Genomic DNA, 17,112 nt, shown 5'->3' on the forward strand with positions numbered 1-17,112 from the left:
CTGATTCATTGCTACCACCTCGCCTGAGACACGAGGAAGCATCCAATAAAGGGAGGTTCTTTTCCTAGTGCTCGGTAGTCTTTCTGCTTTTGCAAGTGGGAGGTGGGCACTGTGTTTATTTAAAGCTAATAACAACCAGATACCATTGGGCCGGTGTCTAGCTAGATGAGCAGAAGGCAGTGTTGAAGGCCGCAGAAAACCCGTTTGTCAGCCTGGTGATTTTTTTTTTTTTAAATATGCTGTCCCTGAGAAACATGATAGAATTTGTTTTACTTCTCTCCTGCCAGGAAGTAACCCTTCTGGCTTTGTTAGAAGCATGGTTTGCAATAATTGTACCCACCCCAGATGGCTCCCGAAAACCCTTTGAAATGCCATCTGCCAGGCGTGTGTCCAGCAGCAGCCTGTCATTCTGCTGGAAGAAAAGAGGAGGCGGAGTCGCTGCCCGCCCTTTCTCGCGTCACTGAAGGGGCCTGGTCCTGCTGGCCCAGACCCAGGCGGTTACTCAGGGGGTGACAGGGAGGACACCTCCTGCAGCCAGCAGAGTGGGAAGGGTTTGTCTGGGCAATAACCCCTGAAGGCTTTGTGGGTGGAGACTGCCCCACCCCGCACTCCCTCCCTCTGGCTCAGCATATTTATTTACATGAGGGAAAGGGAACCTGCTAGTTTCATTTTTCCTCTAAAATGTGGCATTTGTCAAGTTTGTCATTTTTTTGAGTCGTTTCAGGAAATGAAGACCCATGGGTGATTGTTGTCTTTAACGTAAATCTGACAAGTTGTTTCTGAAAACACGGTTGAAAGAAATGGCAAAGATAAGAGAGCTGCAGGAGGAAAAACAACCACCACATTGTCTGGGTTGGGGAGACTTTAAAAATCCAAGGAATCTTTTGTTTGGTTTTATTTATGCTCATCTTGGGTGGGGGTGGGGTGGGCGGATGGCTTAAATTAATGGCAACATACAGAACATATTTGGGACAGATCCTCTCACAGCAAGTTTCAAAGAGATTCTATTCTTACACTGCCTGGAATTTCCCACGATGATGTCGGCTGTTCGTGTTTTCCAAGTAGCTGGCTGAGCAACTTTCTCTTGGCTCCAACATCGCACCCTCATCCTGTGCTGACTGCTGCCTGTAGTCCCCACTGAGGACCGCGCTTCTCTCCCAGTTACTACGTCACAGGGTGCTCGTGCTCAGCCAGGCTTCTCGGCTTCTTCGTCTCACACTCTCTCCCTAGATTAGCTCTTTCGGTCTCTTGCCTTTCAGTATCACTCCCAAGCTTATGTCCCGACCTTCAGTCTGATATTGAGGTTTATATAACCAACTGTCCACACTCTCCACCTAGGTGTCGAATAAGCATCTCCTCCAACTTTATCTCTCTAAGAGTAAACTCTTAAATTCTTTTTCCCTAAAAATCATTTCCCCCATCTTCTTGATTTCCATAAATGGCACCACCCATTCGCCCAGGTCAAAAAATTAGATGCTGGTCTTTATTCTGTTTTTCTTACCCCCTTCATCTGTTGCTGGTGGAAGTGTGGGGGGCAGGGGCCCTCCCAACCTGTTGCTCAGGGGAGGGGAACTCTTGCAATATTCTGAGGAAAGAATTTTCCAAGACTCGCACGGCAGGATGAGTGATTTTTATTTGCGTAGATTTAATCCCCGAGTTTCCAAAATCCTATTTCCCTTTGTCCAGTCATAGAAGAGTGCAGCTGGGGCTTCAGTAGGGATAAAATCAACGTTGTGTCCAGAGTTTCTGTTCCGTATCGGAGCAGTGTCCATCCTGCATCAGACTAGCTTAGCTGTGCTCCCTGCTGCGGTCCATCGGCCCATTGCCTGTGGGGTCCACAGGCCCACATGGCTATGGAGGAATCAGGGTGAATGCAAGGGAGCAGGAGCCGAGAGTCCAATGCAACAGGAGAGGGGATTCCTTTGTTTAGGGCAGTGGTCGGCAAACTGCGGCTCGCGAGCCACATGCGGCTCTTTGGCCCCTTGAGTGTGGCTCTTCCTAAGCCTTAGGAGGACCCTAATTAAGTTAATAACAATGTACCTACCCATATAGTTTAAGTTTAAAAAATGTGGCTCTCAAAAGAAATTTCAATCGTTGTACTGTTGATATTTGGCTCTGCTGACTAATGGGTTTGCCGACCACTGGCCTAGGGGATTATGTACCCCCAAATGCATGTATCAAGCATCTCTTTCCCCAGGTTTGACTGTCAGACGAGTACTTTTCCTATGTCACCCCGACTTCGCTGGGCATGCATCTACCTCCCCTTGGTTGGACCCCTTCTCCCAGTGATCTGCAGGGAATGGGCTGGTGTTTCCCTGGGGAGTGCAGAATTGTAGCTTCCTGGTGAAGCTGCCCAAATGACATGCCTATAATATCTGGCTTCCCTTTGCCCCTTTCCTATTATTAATGACTGGATAATTACAACAGTATCATGTCCACTCCATCAGCAAGTTCTATCTTAAAAATATAGACCTCGTGTGGCCCAATGAGTGGACATACTTTTAACACATCTATGCTATGGACTACATTACAGCTACTTACGATACTCAACAGTTTCCAGCTGGAGTGGCTCAGTCGGTTGAGTTTGTCCTGTTGCTGGTTTGATTCCCAGCCAAGGGCACATGCCCAGGTTGTGGATTGAATCCCCGGTCCCCGGTCAGGATACGTATGGAAGGCAACCAAACCATGTTTCTCTCTGACACCGATGTTTCCCCTCTCTCTCCCTTCCTCTCTAAGCGTGTCCGCAGGTGAGGATTTAAAAAAGAAAAAAACAAGATGCTCAACGATTTGTGATAAAAATCTGATTGCTTCTTTCCACCTTCTTCCTAGTGTTCTTGTCCTTGCCCTGATTTCTCTCACTTGGGCACTGTAACGGCACCTGATTGGGACCCTTGCTACTCTGTTCATGGCCTGTTCAACTCTGTAAAGCCAAATGATCCTTTAAAAATGAATCGTGGCATCACTCGTCTTCCCATCCCCCTTAGAATAAAGCAGGAAGTGTTTTCTCTGGTTTCCATAACCTGGCCCCTCACTTTCATTTTCATTTCCAACTTCTTTTTCACTGCTCTGCGGCAGTTTCTCTGGCCTTCTTGCCCTACCCACAACATGCCAACCCTATGCCACATCAAAGACCTGAACCTGAATCCCCTCCAGGAATGCTCTTCCCACCATCACCTTTGCAGGGCTCTCAGTTTTGATGGCACCTCCTTAGCCAGCTTTTCCTCATCACCAATCTAAAGTAGCTTCTCTCCTCTCCACCCTCCCTCCTTCCTCCAAGACATTTCCAAGCCCTTTCACCTATGTTGCTCTGAGACACTTTCTAATGCTTTAACCCAGTGGTTCTCAACCTGTGGGTCGCGACCCCTTCCGGGGTCAAAGGACCCTTTCACAGGGGTCGCCTAAGACCATCAGAAAACACATATATAATTACATATTGTTTTTGTGATTAATCGCTATGCTTTCATTATGTTCAATTTGTAACAATGAAAATACATCCTGTATATCGCATAATTACATTATGATTCATAACAGTAGCAAAATTACAGTTATGAAGTAGCAACAAAAATAATTTTATGGTTGGGGGTCACCACAACATGAAGAACTGTATTAAAGGGTCGTGGCATTAGGAAGGTTGAGAACCACTGCTTTAACCTATGTTTCCTACAAAAGACTTATTCCCTCTTGAAATTAAATGCTGTATCTCTTCACATCCATATTTGCTTTCTATCTTTCTTTCATAGTAAAATGTAAGTTCCATTAGAGTAGGGGCTTTGTCTTGGTCATGAGTGTTTCCAAGGCCCTAAATTAGTGCCTGGCATCTGTTGGGACCTCAGTAAATATCCTATAAAATAAAAGCCTAATATGCTAAGTGTCCGGTCAGCCATTCAACCAATCAAAGCGTAATATGCTGATGATATGCTAAGGCTGCTCAACCGCTCACTATGATGTGCACTGACCACCAGGAGGGCAGACGCTCTGACTGGTAGTTTAGCTTGCTGCTGGGGTCTGGCTGATCAGGACTGAGCGAGATGGGCTGGACACACCCTGGACCCCTCCCGCAGCCCCTCCCTAGCTGGCCAACCTCCCACAACCCATCCCAGCCCCAATTGTGCACCAGTGAGGTCCCTCGGCCTGGCCTGCATCCTCTCGCAATCCAGGACCTCTTGGGGGATGTCAGAGAGCCGGTTTTGGCCAGATCCCGCAGGCCAGGCAGAGGGACTCCACTGGTGCATGAATTTGTGCACTGGGCCTCTAGTTTAATAAATAAATGGGATATAAGAATCTATATAATGGTAAATGTATAAATCATTTGAACTCTAAGATTTTATTAACTCATTTCATTGTAACAATAACTATATTATTGTTTATAAACTGTAATATCTGCTAATGATCATTGAGCTAAGTCCTCTAAAAGGATCATCCCATGCAGTAAACACAACACAACTATGGTGGAGTTACTATTGTGATCGCTACTTTGCGGATGAAGAAACTGAAAAATAACAGAAGCTAAGGAACTTGCCCAACACCACAACCTGGGGAACCAGACCATGAGCCCATTGCTCACTCCAGGCCCCTGCTTGTCAACGCCATGTGATATTCTTGGTGTTTCTGGGTGCCTGTTGTGGGCCTGACATGAGATATACATTGAAAAGTTGTGAGCTCCCTCAAGGGACTTGTCATTGTATGCCAGGGGAGCCAGAAATGGAACCAACTAGGAAACAGTACAAGAGTGGACTTCTGACACTCCACAAGCAGGCTGCTCTACCAGACAGCGCAGCATGCTGGGTGATAAGCAAAGATTTGTAATATAATCATCCTATGGAAAATTCGCAGCTATTAAAACACTCGGATTTCAGATATTAGGAAAATTGGGCTCATATAAAAATGCACTTATCTTGAGTAAAACATGCAGATGTGTTGGTTTTTTTAACTGAAGGACATTCTGGATAGCACTGCAGGCGTGTGGATATGGTCAGTCACATGTGATCAGAGACTGCACTGTGCTGGGAACATGCGAGCCACCAGGTGCATGCAGTTGGTAATTTAGTGGCTTTCACATTCCTAGGACTAGGGGATAATCCCTGCTCATGGTATAGGAAAACACTGATCTGCTAAGCAGCGTGGGTGACAGGGCCTTTCAAAATGAGCTCTGTTAGCTACCTCCCCTAACTTGAAGGTGGGAGCCGAAATCATTTGCTTTTTTGGGTGTTTCATAATATTTAATATGGTTTCCTGGTACACACTTCATAATTGCATCTTGGTTTATTTTCTTTTCCTGGTTTAATGCCTAAACCACACATCTCCTTGTTGCTTCGTTGAGCTTCCACTAAGATGATAGGCCTACAGCCAGCACCTGAGCTGGTGATTCACATGCGCTAGGGGCTCGATATGGTTATTTCATAAGAGGCATTGGTCTATTTGTTAATTTTTGTGAGAATAACCAGCTTAAATCAGGGGGAGAATTTTTTAGCAAAATGCAGTGTCCTTTCCCTCTAGTCGGAACTGTGGATGGCCCCTTTTTACCCAACATATTAATTACATGGAGAGCAGCGCGTTATTCTGTCCCTGGGAGATATCCAGGCGCAGATCCTGGGCAATCGGGCTTCCCCACGGTTGTGTTTATGTGGTGGGTGCCGTTTTCTGCAAAGGGCTCATTACATTGGAACTTGCCGGATGTACTGAGGAACACAAGAGTCTCAAGGCCTGTGATAAAAATATAAACCCCGGAGGCTTTGAGCTTAAGGTGGATAACGCTTTAGTAGTTACCAGAATCCTCAAAGCTGCTGATTACGGACGCTTTCTGTATAAAATCCAGTTCGCCAAAACCGGTTTGGCTCAGTGGAAAGAGCGTCGGCCTGCGGACTGAAAGGTCCCAGGTTCGATTCCGGTCAAGGGCATGTACCTGGGTTGCGGGCACATCCCCAGTAGGAGATGTGCAGGAGGCAGCTGATCGATGTTTCTCTCTCATCGATGTTTCTAACTCTCTATCCCTTTCCCTTCCTCTCTGTAAAAAAATCAATAAAATATATTTAAAATCCAGTTCGCCTTCTTCATTCACTGCATTTTTAAAAGGATGAAACTCTCCCTGGGCTACCTGGCTGTGCCTGTTTCTCTCTGCTCCTGTCTGCGAGTCCCAGGCGCAGGTGGGTGGAGGTGGGGACACTCCTTAGAAAGAAGTTGTCTTCACCAGGTCCCTGTCTGGGCAGATCGGTCTGGAAGTCCCGGGTACGCCGGCTGACTGAACAGGTTATTTTAATTACACCTGGATGTGGCGCTTCCTGTTCTAGTTGAGTGATGGTTTCTTGTGCCTTTGTCTTGTCTGCTGCAGGCACAACCCGCTCTCCCAGGGAAGGAGAAGTGCCCGGCGTGGACTACAACTTCCTGACTGTGAAGGAGTTCCTGGACCTCGAGCAGAGCGGGACTCTCCTGGAGGTCGGCACCTATGAAGGTGAGCTGCTCCCAGCAGCGAGGACACCTCTCTCCCAGCCCCCAGGGGAGCCAGGCCATCGGGGCAGAAGGGCTGTGTGCACTAGTGAGGTCTAACACCAGAGGAGACTGCAGGCCACCCTACTGTGAATAATAAGATAGGTGGACGAGGCTTTGTGTAGCTCTTTAAAAGTAGTTAGTTTTTGTGGTATTTTCTTCTTCTACAAGTTTTCCAATTTAATTTATTAATTTAAATATGTGTGTTTTGTTTATCAATGTGGGCATGTGTGGTATTAGCAGGAAGGGGAAGAAGACTCGATCAGTCACAAAATGGGACCTTTAGGGCATGTTGTTTTCATCTCGACGGAAAGGAATGGAATGCCATTTTTACTACTAATTAATTTTAATGTGTTTTTCAGGTAGATAATACATTCACATGGTTCATAAAGAAAATATTTACAATGTTCATTAACGAATCTCTTCCATTTACCAGTTACCACCTGCCTAATTTTCATTTCTTTTTCCTTTCAATACTACAACTAATGTTCTTAGTTTCTGATTACTGTTATGAAATTTCTTTATGTAAATATGTGTGTGTGTGTGTGCACTACATGTGTGTGTTTTATGTGTGTGTTCTTATTTCTTCCCTGTTTTACACAACAGGTAGTATATAATGCATGCATGCAACTTTATTCAACAGTGTGTCTTACAATCTTTGCAGTTCAGTAAGAGAGCACTTCTTGTTTTCTTTTTTAAGTGGCTGTATGCTCTCTTTGTGTGGGCATACTATAACTATTTAACTAGCTCCCTTTGATAAATATTTTTAATATTTCAGAGTACTATTACATTGAGTAGTGTGGAGATAAATCATTTCACACAAGTGGAATCATGTCTATAGGATGAGATACCACGAGTGAGATTGCAAGGTCAAAACCAGATGTGGGGGAAAATTAAACTTACATTTTCTGAAAGCAATATTACAGCTTGATTGCTCTTCTGAGTGTTACTGTTTGAGACAGGAGGATATAATATGCTATTAACCAGGTCAAATTATTAATTTGGTCAAATTATTATGGTGTATCTTTATGAACTCTGAGCATTTGGATTTATTGGACAATTACTGGGGCATTTTCAAGATTAGACTTAAAAACAAAGGGTAAGTACAAAGCTGACTTTTGTTAGGGACATTGTGGCTTTTCTGTGAGAGTAGCCTCTGTGAGTCTGGGTGCTGATCCTGCCTTTATATTCTTTGTACCTGCTGCTCATTTCCAAATTGTGAGCATACATTGGACAGTGTTTAGATGATTGTCAGATTCCTGATTGTGAACTCAGGAATATTTCCTTTGAGTATTGCTAATGATCTGTTGTCTTACTTTCCTGGTGGTTTGGGGCTGGGAGAGGAATCTCAGAAAGCCTGAAGCAAGAAGGGTTCATTAAGGACTCGGAGTGAGGCGAGGGCGGGAGAAGTGCCAGAGCCTCTTCAACATGCTGTCTTAGGGATGTGAGTCTAGTTAAAAATTCAAGGCTGAGGACAGAGCAAATGTGAATCCGCCTTGGTTAACAGCAAGTGAATAGTCCTTTTCTGAAATCCTGGGGAGCTAGAGTCCCCTAAAATAAAAACCAGAAACATCCATTTACATTTCTGGAGAGGTTAAGGGTGAGAGAGTGGTTGTGCAAAGCCAAAGGGTGTTGAGTTGAAAAGGAAAGGCATGTGGGTTGGACAACTGGTCTGGGGAAAAGGGAAAACAGATTCATTTTATTGAGGTGTTTCTGTTGTGGGTCCATGGGTGGAATCACTGTGTTTTCCCATTTAATTTGACTGCTTGGCAGAGGTCGCCGTTACCACCACGCTGTGGAGGGGATGCTGAGGACAGGTAGCACCTCGGACCTCCTCCGAGGCTGTGCCTTTGGAAGGTTGTACAGCTGGTTCCAGAATACTAGAGCCAGGGACCAACCCAGCTCCGTGTGACTTCCACACCCCACATCTTTCCTGGAAACCTCAAAAGGAATATCCTAGATATAACTAAGAAGTTGTTAGCACGACCTGCTGGTATGTGGCAACAGAGAAAGGTTTTTCAAAAAATATCTGATCACCTCACATGACCTGGTCTTTCTGTGAATGTTGCTTAGCTGTTTGGGAGTTGAAATTTTCTTCTGCCCAAGATTAATCTGCTCCATGTTGAAGGCATTTGACGGCAGTGTTCTTTAGTGTTTGACCTTTTGGCTGTATAATTTCCTCACCAGGCAAGATGGCTCATCATTTTTGGAACTGACTGGAGTCTATGATGTTGACTCTTATAAGCTGAAAGCACCGCACAGTTTTTATTAAACGCCAGGTGGTGTGATAAGAACGGGGCTGGGTAGATTCTTGAGAGCTCCCTCTGCCTTCGCGCCCCCTGACCACCCCTCCTGGCGGCTGCTATCTGCTGGACGTGCAGGCGCAGGCTGCACTGTGGCTCTGCTGAGTCTGACTCTCAGCCCCTCAGTGGCTGAGCTCTGTGCCCTCCTGTGAGCTGCCTCATGCTCACATCTCCATTTCTCTTTGGAAAAATGAGGATAATAACCATGCCTCCTCACAGGTAGGATGAAATGAGATGCTAATTGGAAAGGCTGAGCAAGGTGTCTGACACATGTAAGTTCTCCATCAGCATCGGCTCGGATACTGTTTATCTACACACATGACTGGTCCTAGATGGCCGCCTCCGTGAGCCAGTAGGTTTGCTGGTAAAACCGCTTTACTCCCTTCCCAGGCGCTCACCATCGCTCTCCCTGCTCAAACTGCTTTTCTCTCAGCCTGTCCTGGTTCCAGAGAGGAAAACTGTGCTGCAACAACACAGCACACTTTACCGTTCATCAGTATGAGTAATAAGTGTACGCGATGGAATACTTCCTGTGGTGAAGAACTTAAACATGTTTAAGTCCAGGCTGCTTCCCTTCCTCCCTGTCGGTAACCACGGCTACAGATTCTAGTACAAAGTTTCAGCGAACTCACACATGAATGACATATGCATGTGTATTCTTGTTCATTTCACTCTATTCTTGCCCTTCACACTTAGGTATTTTGGAGATCTTTCCACAGTACCCCATACCATGCCACTTTATTCTTTATAAATGCTGCACAGTGTCCCAGGGTGTGAATATACGTAATTATTTTAACCAGTCGCCCTGCAGTAGATGGACACTGAGGTGTTTTTGTACACAGTGTGACAGTGAGCATCCCTGCATAAATCCCTCACTACGCTATTTTGTCTATGTCTGTCACCTGAGGGCCTGGCAGTCTCGTTTTAAAGAAGCCCTTTTATACCAGTACAGTTTGTTTCAACCATGATCTGTTGAGCATTTACTTTGGGTCGCTGTCCTGAGCCGCAGGGTGTGATGTCCAGGTCAGAAGACCAAAGCAGCTCTGCCTTCGAAGGCGCTCCTGCTCTCCAGTTATTTATCACACACCCAGTGTGTACCGTGTGCTGGGTGCTCTTCAGAATGTGCTACATTCAGTCGCTCGCTCAGTTGACCAACAACCCCATGAGGTAGTTATAACTTATCCCCACTTTGCAGAAGAAGACTGTCAGGCTCAGAGATGCCAGTTATCTTTTCTAGAATAATTCTTTACTTTTCGATTAGTGTTGACATACAATGGCATATTAGTTTCAATAACAACATAGTTATTAGCCATTTACATAACTTACACAGTGATCACCCTGCTAAATCCAGTACCCATCTGACACCATAAATAACTAGTGCAGTCTCATTGACTGTATTCCCTGTGCTGCCGTTTACATGCCCGTGACTGTTTTATAACCACCAATTTGTACTTTTTAATTCCCTTCATCTACTTCACCCAGCCCCTCTATCTCCCACCGACCCCCAATCTAGCAAACATCAGTTTGTTCTCTGTGCCTCCTAGTCTATGTCTATTTATTTATTTTGTTTTTTAGAGTCCACACATAAGTGAAGTCATGTGGTATTTGTCTGTTGCTGTCTGACTTATTTCACGTAGCATGTTGTTGCAGGTGGCACAATTTCATTTATTTTCTGGCTGAGAAATAGTCCATTGTATACATGCACCACTTCTTTATCCATTCATCTGTTGATGGATCCCTAGTTGTTTTCATATATTGGCTGTTGTAAATAATGCAGTGAACATAGGTGTGCATACATCTTTTCAAATTAGTGTTTTGGGTTTCTTTGGATAAATACCTGAAAGTGGAATTGGTGGTCCTTCTTTGTCTATTTTTACAGCCTTTAGTTTTAAAGTCTATTTTGTCTGATATAAGTATTGCTCCCCAGCTTTTTTTTTGTTTGTTCGTTTACATTTTCATGAAATACCTTTTTCCATCCCTTTACTTTCAGATTGTGTGTCTTTGAATCTGAAGTGAGTTTCTTATAGGCAGTATATGTAAAGATCTTGTTTTCTTATCTATTCAGCTACCTGTCTTCAGATTGGAGCATTTAATCAATTTACATTTGAAGTCATTGTTGATAGCTATGTCGTTTTTGACATTTTATTCTCTGTTTTTTGTATCTTTTTTCCTTCTTCTTAAAGAAGACCCTTTAACATTTCATATAATACTGGTTGGTGGTGACGAACTCTTTTAGCTTCTTCTTGTTTGGAAAGCTCGTTATCTCTCCCTCAATTCTAAATGAGAGCTTTGCTGGGTAGAGTAATGTATTGCATGCCATTCCCTTCTGTCCTGCTAAGTTTCTGTTGAGAAGTCAGCTGACAGTCTTATGATAGTTCCTTTTTAGGTAAGTAGCTGCTTTTTAAGTTTTCCTCTATCTTTAACCTTTGGCATTTTAATTGTGATGTGCCTTGGTATGGGCCTCTTTGGGTTCATCTTGTTTGGGACTCTCTGCACTTCTTGGGCTTATATGTCTATTTCATTTGGCAGGTGAAGGAAGTTTTCCATCATTATTTCTTCAAATGGGTTTTCGCTTCCTTGCTCTCTCTTCTGGTACCCAATGTTGAGAATGTTGATATGATTGGTGTTGTCCCTGAGGCCTCTTACACTGTTCTCATTGGCGAGGGGGATGCTTGTTTATTTATTTATTTTTGTTTTGTTTTTTCTGTTTTGATTGGGTGTTTTCTGCTTCCTTATCTTCCAAATTGCTGATTCTAATCCTCTGCTATCTCTCCTCTGGTGTTGATTTCCTGTAGGGTATTCTTCATTTCACTTACTTTACTCTTCATTTCTGACTAGTTGTTTTGTATGTTTTCTATCTTCATATTTATGCTGCCTATCTCTTTATTGAAGTTCTCACTCACTAAGTTGTTCTACTTTCCCCCTAAAATCATTGAGCATCCTTATAAGCAGTGTTTGGAACTCTGCATCTGGTAGAGTCTTGTCTCCATTTTGCTTTGTTCTTTTTTTGGAAGTTTGTTCTCTTCTTTTGTTTGGAACATGTTTCTTTGTCCCTCATTTTGGCTGCCTCCGTGTGTTTGTTTCTATGGATTAGGTAGAACTGCTATGTCTCCCAGTCTTGGTAGAGTGGCCTTATGTAGTCAGTGTCCTGTGGGGCCCAGTAGGGCGGTCTCCCTGGTCACCTGAGCCTGGTGCTCTAGGAGTGTCCCTTGTGTGGGTTGTATGTGCCCTCCTGTTGCTCTGCCCACTGATCCAAACTGGCTAGGGCTCCCCATGTATTTTAGGCACCTTTCTAGCTGCTGCCCCAGTGCTGGAGCTCAGAGCTAGTGAAGCCACCACCTAGTAAGTCTGTGTGCAGGCCCATTAAGAGGAGTGCCTGGGAGTCCCTCAGCCTCTGTCTCAGCCACAATTTCCCCTGGATTTCACAGCAAGGAGCTCTGGTAATTCCCTTCCTGGCACTTTCTCTTGCATTTTATCTGGAAACCCTAGTTGTTAGTATTGGACTACATTGGTGGTGGTAGTGGTGGAGGTAATGAGCCCTTAAATACAGAGGTACTTATGCGATTGAAAAGCTGGACTTGGTGAAGTGCTGGTTATCGTAAGGAGGGAAAGAAGCAGGCGATGATAACCCTCCTAGCATGACTTCTTGTTTCTTTCTTACATTCCTGGATATGCTGCCACCATTTGCTGAAATCAGAAACACTGAAGAAGGAAGGCCAAGTGTGGTGAGGCGGGGCCAGGGGCTCCTGGATGAAACTGTGCAGCCCCCCCAGCTATAGTGCCGACAGTTACATAGACCCCAAAAGAGTCAAGGCCCTTCCCAACTAGCACCCCTCACGAGGCATAGAGCTCAAAATTGATCTCCGCTTTGCAATTGGAACCAACTTCTCTTTCTGTCACGAGACAGAACCAACATCGCGCCAGTCAAGGCAAAGAGGACGTGGGTGAATGCATCTTTTCCTTTGGTCCGACTTCCTTGTTAGGCACTGGGCTCATTTATTGATGCGGTGGTTGGGATAAATCAGTTACACCATCTCCCTTTTGTCTTACTTTCCTTTTTATTTCCTGTTGCCATTTTTGCGCAGCAAGACAGGTTGCTGCTCAGCCCGCCCGTGGACTTCTGTGTGAGGAAGTTTACAAAGGATGAACGGTTCTGTGGGGGAGGCTCCAAACACGCCTGTTTTACAAATGCCTCTGCGCAGTGGAGGCTGGTATACAGTGTGAGCAGCGCAGAGGGCTTCCCTCGGCGTGAAGTGCGGTGCCAGGGCGACATTTCAAACTGCCATTAAGGGGTGCATATTTCTGCATGTTAATTAGGAAGGGGGGGTGTCAGCATTCAATAATGTCATTGTTTTGCTTCCTAGAAGGTCTGCAAAAAAGCAGCTGCCATGGGCGTACTTTGGGGGGACACACAGATAAAAGCAGGGGTGAAGAGAGTTCTTGTTTGTCATTGAGGAAAAGGAGGCGGCTGGAGCCCTGCTCTTGGCAGGCCTTGGCAGCCTTCTGCCTCGACAGCTCTGTTGGCAAACTCTGCCATGAATGTTCTCTGTTGATAATGAAAGGAACCGGAGGGCATCTGTGTTGCTATTGGCTGCTCCTCTGCATAGGAAGACGGGAGGCCGGGGGCCAGGGAAGTTTGCTTGCTTCCTGCTCAGAGAGCCCCCAGGACCTGTGGAGGTGAGAGCAGAGATGTTGGAGAAGCACAGATCTATGTGTAAATACCAGTCATCACTCATGCATTGTGTGACTTTAAGTTTCTTTAATGAAGTGGGAATACTAGTGCCTTTTTCTGTAGGACTGCTAATAAAGATTACAGTAAGTGACTATATGGCTAGTGACATGTGGTAGGTGCACAATAAATGCAATTTTGGTTAATGTCCTTTGAATATGTATTTGGACCACAATGCCCTCTTCTGTGTAAAGCTTTCATTTGCCTACAACATCTGGCATGTTTAAGAATACAGAGTTAGTTTATCACATGCTAACTCAGAACCAAGCACATCGCTGAGTACTCTATTACAGTATCTAATTTAATATTCACAAAAAACATATTAGGTGGGTACTATTCCTATCTTTATACCGTGGGAACTGCGGCTGGAAAGAGGGAGGCCTTACCTGCTCAGGGTCACAAAACTAGTAATTGCTGTTGCCCTCTTCTGTCTTTTATTTAAAGCCAACTGACTCTGGCAAGAGCAAACATCTATTATAGGATGTCAGCTATTGTCCCGTGCACATAAGTCAGTCCTGTAGGGCGGAGCAGGTAGGACAAGGAAGAGTGAAAAGGGATGCGGATTTTGTGAATGATGCCATTAAGTGCTGAGCGAGCGAGTGGCGAAGTGAAGTGAAGCGGCTCTGGGGTGATTCACGTGTAATTGGACTGGAAAGAAGCTGCCCTGAGTCATGCTGTTACAAACCAGATCCGCAGCATAGCTATGCATGCTGCAATCCATGGGTGCTGTCCCCACGCCAGTAACTCACACTGCAAGGAACTCCCAAGCGACAATCCGTGCCTGGCACCAGGGTGGGTGTGGGGCTGCGGTGGCGCCTAAGAACAGATGTGGTCCCTGCCTTAAGGGCTTCAAGTCTAGAGGTGAGGACAGGTATTGATTAATCAAGCAGTTTGATAAATACAGCAAAGGGCGTTGGGAAGGAGAGGAACAGGGTTCCCCGAGAACATAGAAGAACCTGGAAGGGCGGCGTTGGTCCAGTGTGTGGGGTCAGATACTGTCCCTGAGGATGAGTGGGTGATGATGGCACAGGAAGCAGAGGGAAGGCTGTTAACCAGAGAGGAGCAGGTGCACAGCCGTGAGAAGAGGTGGGCACAGCTTGCATGTGGGGCTGAAGGAAAATGAGTGGGATGAGAGCAGAGAGAGCAGCAAAGAGCAACCTTGAACTGGGCCCGCGGAGCCAGCAAGGCCAGGCGTGTGTGGCCTGGGGCCAAGGCCAAAAAGGAGTTACATCAGTGTCTGTGTCTTTATGTTCTACTAGAGGCCCGGTGCACAAAAGTTTGTGCACTGGCGGGGGTTAGGGGGGGGTATCCCTCAGCCCCACTTGTGCCCTCTCACAGTCTGGGACCCCTCGGGAGATAACGGCCTGCTGGCTTAGGCCCGCTCCCTGGTGGCAGAGAGCAGGGCCAATCCCTAGGTACAGCCCCTGGTCGGGCTCAAAGCAGGGCAGATTGGGGAGTTGCGATGCCACCCTCAGTCACGCTCAGGGTAGGGCCGATTGGGGGGTTGGGGTGCCGCCCCCTGTCACACTCAAGGCAGGGTCGATGGGGAGGTTGCGGCGCCACCCCCTGTCACGCACAGAGCAGGGCCCATCAGGGGGGTTGGGGCTCCGTACACTGTCACACACAGAGCAGGGTCGATCAGGGGGTTGGGGAGATCCCCCCTGTCACCCACAGAGCAGGGCGGATCAGGAAGTTGCGATGCCACCCTAAGTCACGCTCAGGGTAGGGCCGATTGGGGGGTTGGGGCGCCACCCCCTGTCACACTCAAGGCAGGGCCGATGGGGAGGTTGCGGCTCCACCCTGTCACACACAGAGCAGGGCCGATCAGGGGGTTGGGGAGCTCCCCGCTATCAGGCACAGAGCAGGGCCAATCAGAGGGTTGGGGCACCTTTCCCTGTCACAAACAGAGCAGGGCAGATAGGGAGGTTGTGACCCCGCCCTCTGTCACACACAGAGCTGCAGGGCGATCAGGGGGTTTGGGCGCTGCCCCCTCTCATGCTGCTCCAGGGGCCAGGAGGCCTCACTGCTCAGCTGATCCCGGTGCTGGGAGGCCTCGAGGCTCCGCTGATTCCGGTGCCGGGAGTCCTCGCAGCTCCGCTGATCCCGGGTTCGGGAGGCCTCGTGGCTCCGCTGATCCCAAGCTGGGAGGCCTCACAGCTCCACTGATCCCCGTGCCAGGAGGCCTCGCTGCTCAGCTGATCCCAGTGCCGGGAGGCCTTGCAGCTCCACTGATCCTGGTGCCGGGAGGCCTCGCGGCTCCGCTGATCCCGGGTTCAGGAGGCCTTGTGGCTCCGCTGATCCCAGGCCGAGTGGCCTTGAGGCTCCGCTGATCCTGGTGCTGGGAGGCATATTACCCTTTTACTATATAGGATAGAGGCCTGGTGCATGGGTGGGGGCCAGCTGGTTTGCCCTGAAGGGTGTCCCGGATTAGGGTGGGGGTCCCGCTTGGGTGCCTGGCCAGCCTGGATGAGGGGATGATGGCTGTTTGCAGCTGGTCACACCCCCTTCAGGGTGGGGGTCCCCACTGGGGTGCCTGCAGTCTGGGTGAGGGGCTGAGGGCCGTTTTCAGGCTGGCGAGTTACTGAAGCTCCCAACCTCTCTTTTATTTCTTTTTTCTTTTTTATTGTGGGGCTTTACTTACCTTCTATGGCTGTCACTGGAGCTGAGAGCCGGCTTTAGCTCAGACCTCGGCTGCTGAAAGCAGAGTTCTGGACTTTGTTTACCTTCTGTATTTGAAACTTTGTTGCGACTCCAGCTCTGAGATCCCAGCTGACTGAAAGCAGGTTTCTGGGGTTTTGTTTAGCTTCTATATTTGTAACAATGTTTCTTAGCAGCTGAGAGCCCGGCAGCAGCAGGCGGGGAACCTGGCTTCCTCTGTCACTGGAGCAAGCAAGCCTCCCTGTTCGTGTCAGCTGCCTGGCTGCCGGCCGCCATCTTGGTTGGCAGTTAATTTGCATATCTCGCTGATTAGCCAGTGGGAAGCGTAGTGAAGTTATGGCTAATTACCATGTTTCTCTTTTATTAGATAGGATAGTGTAGCCATGTCAAAAGCATAGGTTTTGCCCCTTTGGGGCTGACACTGCCCCATGGAAAACGTCTGCTCCCGACTCCCAGCTACAGGTGGTCACTACCATGCTGTCCTACGTTGTCCTGTAGGAAGAAGACAAGTCCCCCTTTCCCCACCCCATACAAAATTATAAAAGGAACATGGGAGCAGGGGACAACCCTGGACCAGCCAGGCTGAGGCCAAGGAAGGCATTGCTACTGCTTTGGGTCTGGCTGGTCTTAATCTACCAAAGAGGAGTAAGTCCCCAGTGCCAACCATAGTGCCTGGCATTAAACGCTTCTCCGTCAGGAAATACACAAGTGAATACTAAATGTGTGCAAAGTGAGAGGTAGTATAGATTTGATTCATCCTCGCTTAAAACTCAGGGAGCGGTTCTCCTTAAATATTTTATCAAGCTCTAAACATTATTTGCAGCCCCCATTAATTTTTAAATGCATGTCAGAAGAAAGTGTTTGCTTTGGCTTGGTGGTGGCCAGAGACTGCCTGTTAATTAAGGCGGCAGAGGCTTCCTGCTGCAAAGGGCCTGCCCC

General features: G+C 47.1%; 1 protein-coding gene across 16 annotated transcripts in view; it reads left to right on the plus strand.

The window, feature by feature from the left end:
* The window catches only part of MAGI1 (membrane associated guanylate kinase, WW and PDZ domain containing 1), a 559,916-nt gene that overhangs the window by 442,661 nt on the left and 100,143 nt on the right, over positions 1–17,112 (plus strand). For all 16 annotated transcript variants that reach the window (XM_059663036.1, XM_059663038.1, XM_059663040.1 and 13 more), the window contains exon 3: positions 6,329–6,448. In XM_059663036.1, coding sequence (XP_059519019.1) covers positions 6,329–6,448 — 120 coding nt within the window. The remainder of the gene's footprint in view (positions 1–6,328; positions 6,449–17,112) is intronic.

Source organism: Myotis daubentonii, chromosome 14 (genome assembly GCF_963259705.1).
Source record: "Myotis daubentonii chromosome 14, mMyoDau2.1, whole genome shotgun sequence".
In the NCBI taxonomy this organism is placed as follows: Eukaryota; Metazoa; Chordata; class Mammalia; order Chiroptera; family Vespertilionidae; genus Myotis; species Myotis daubentonii.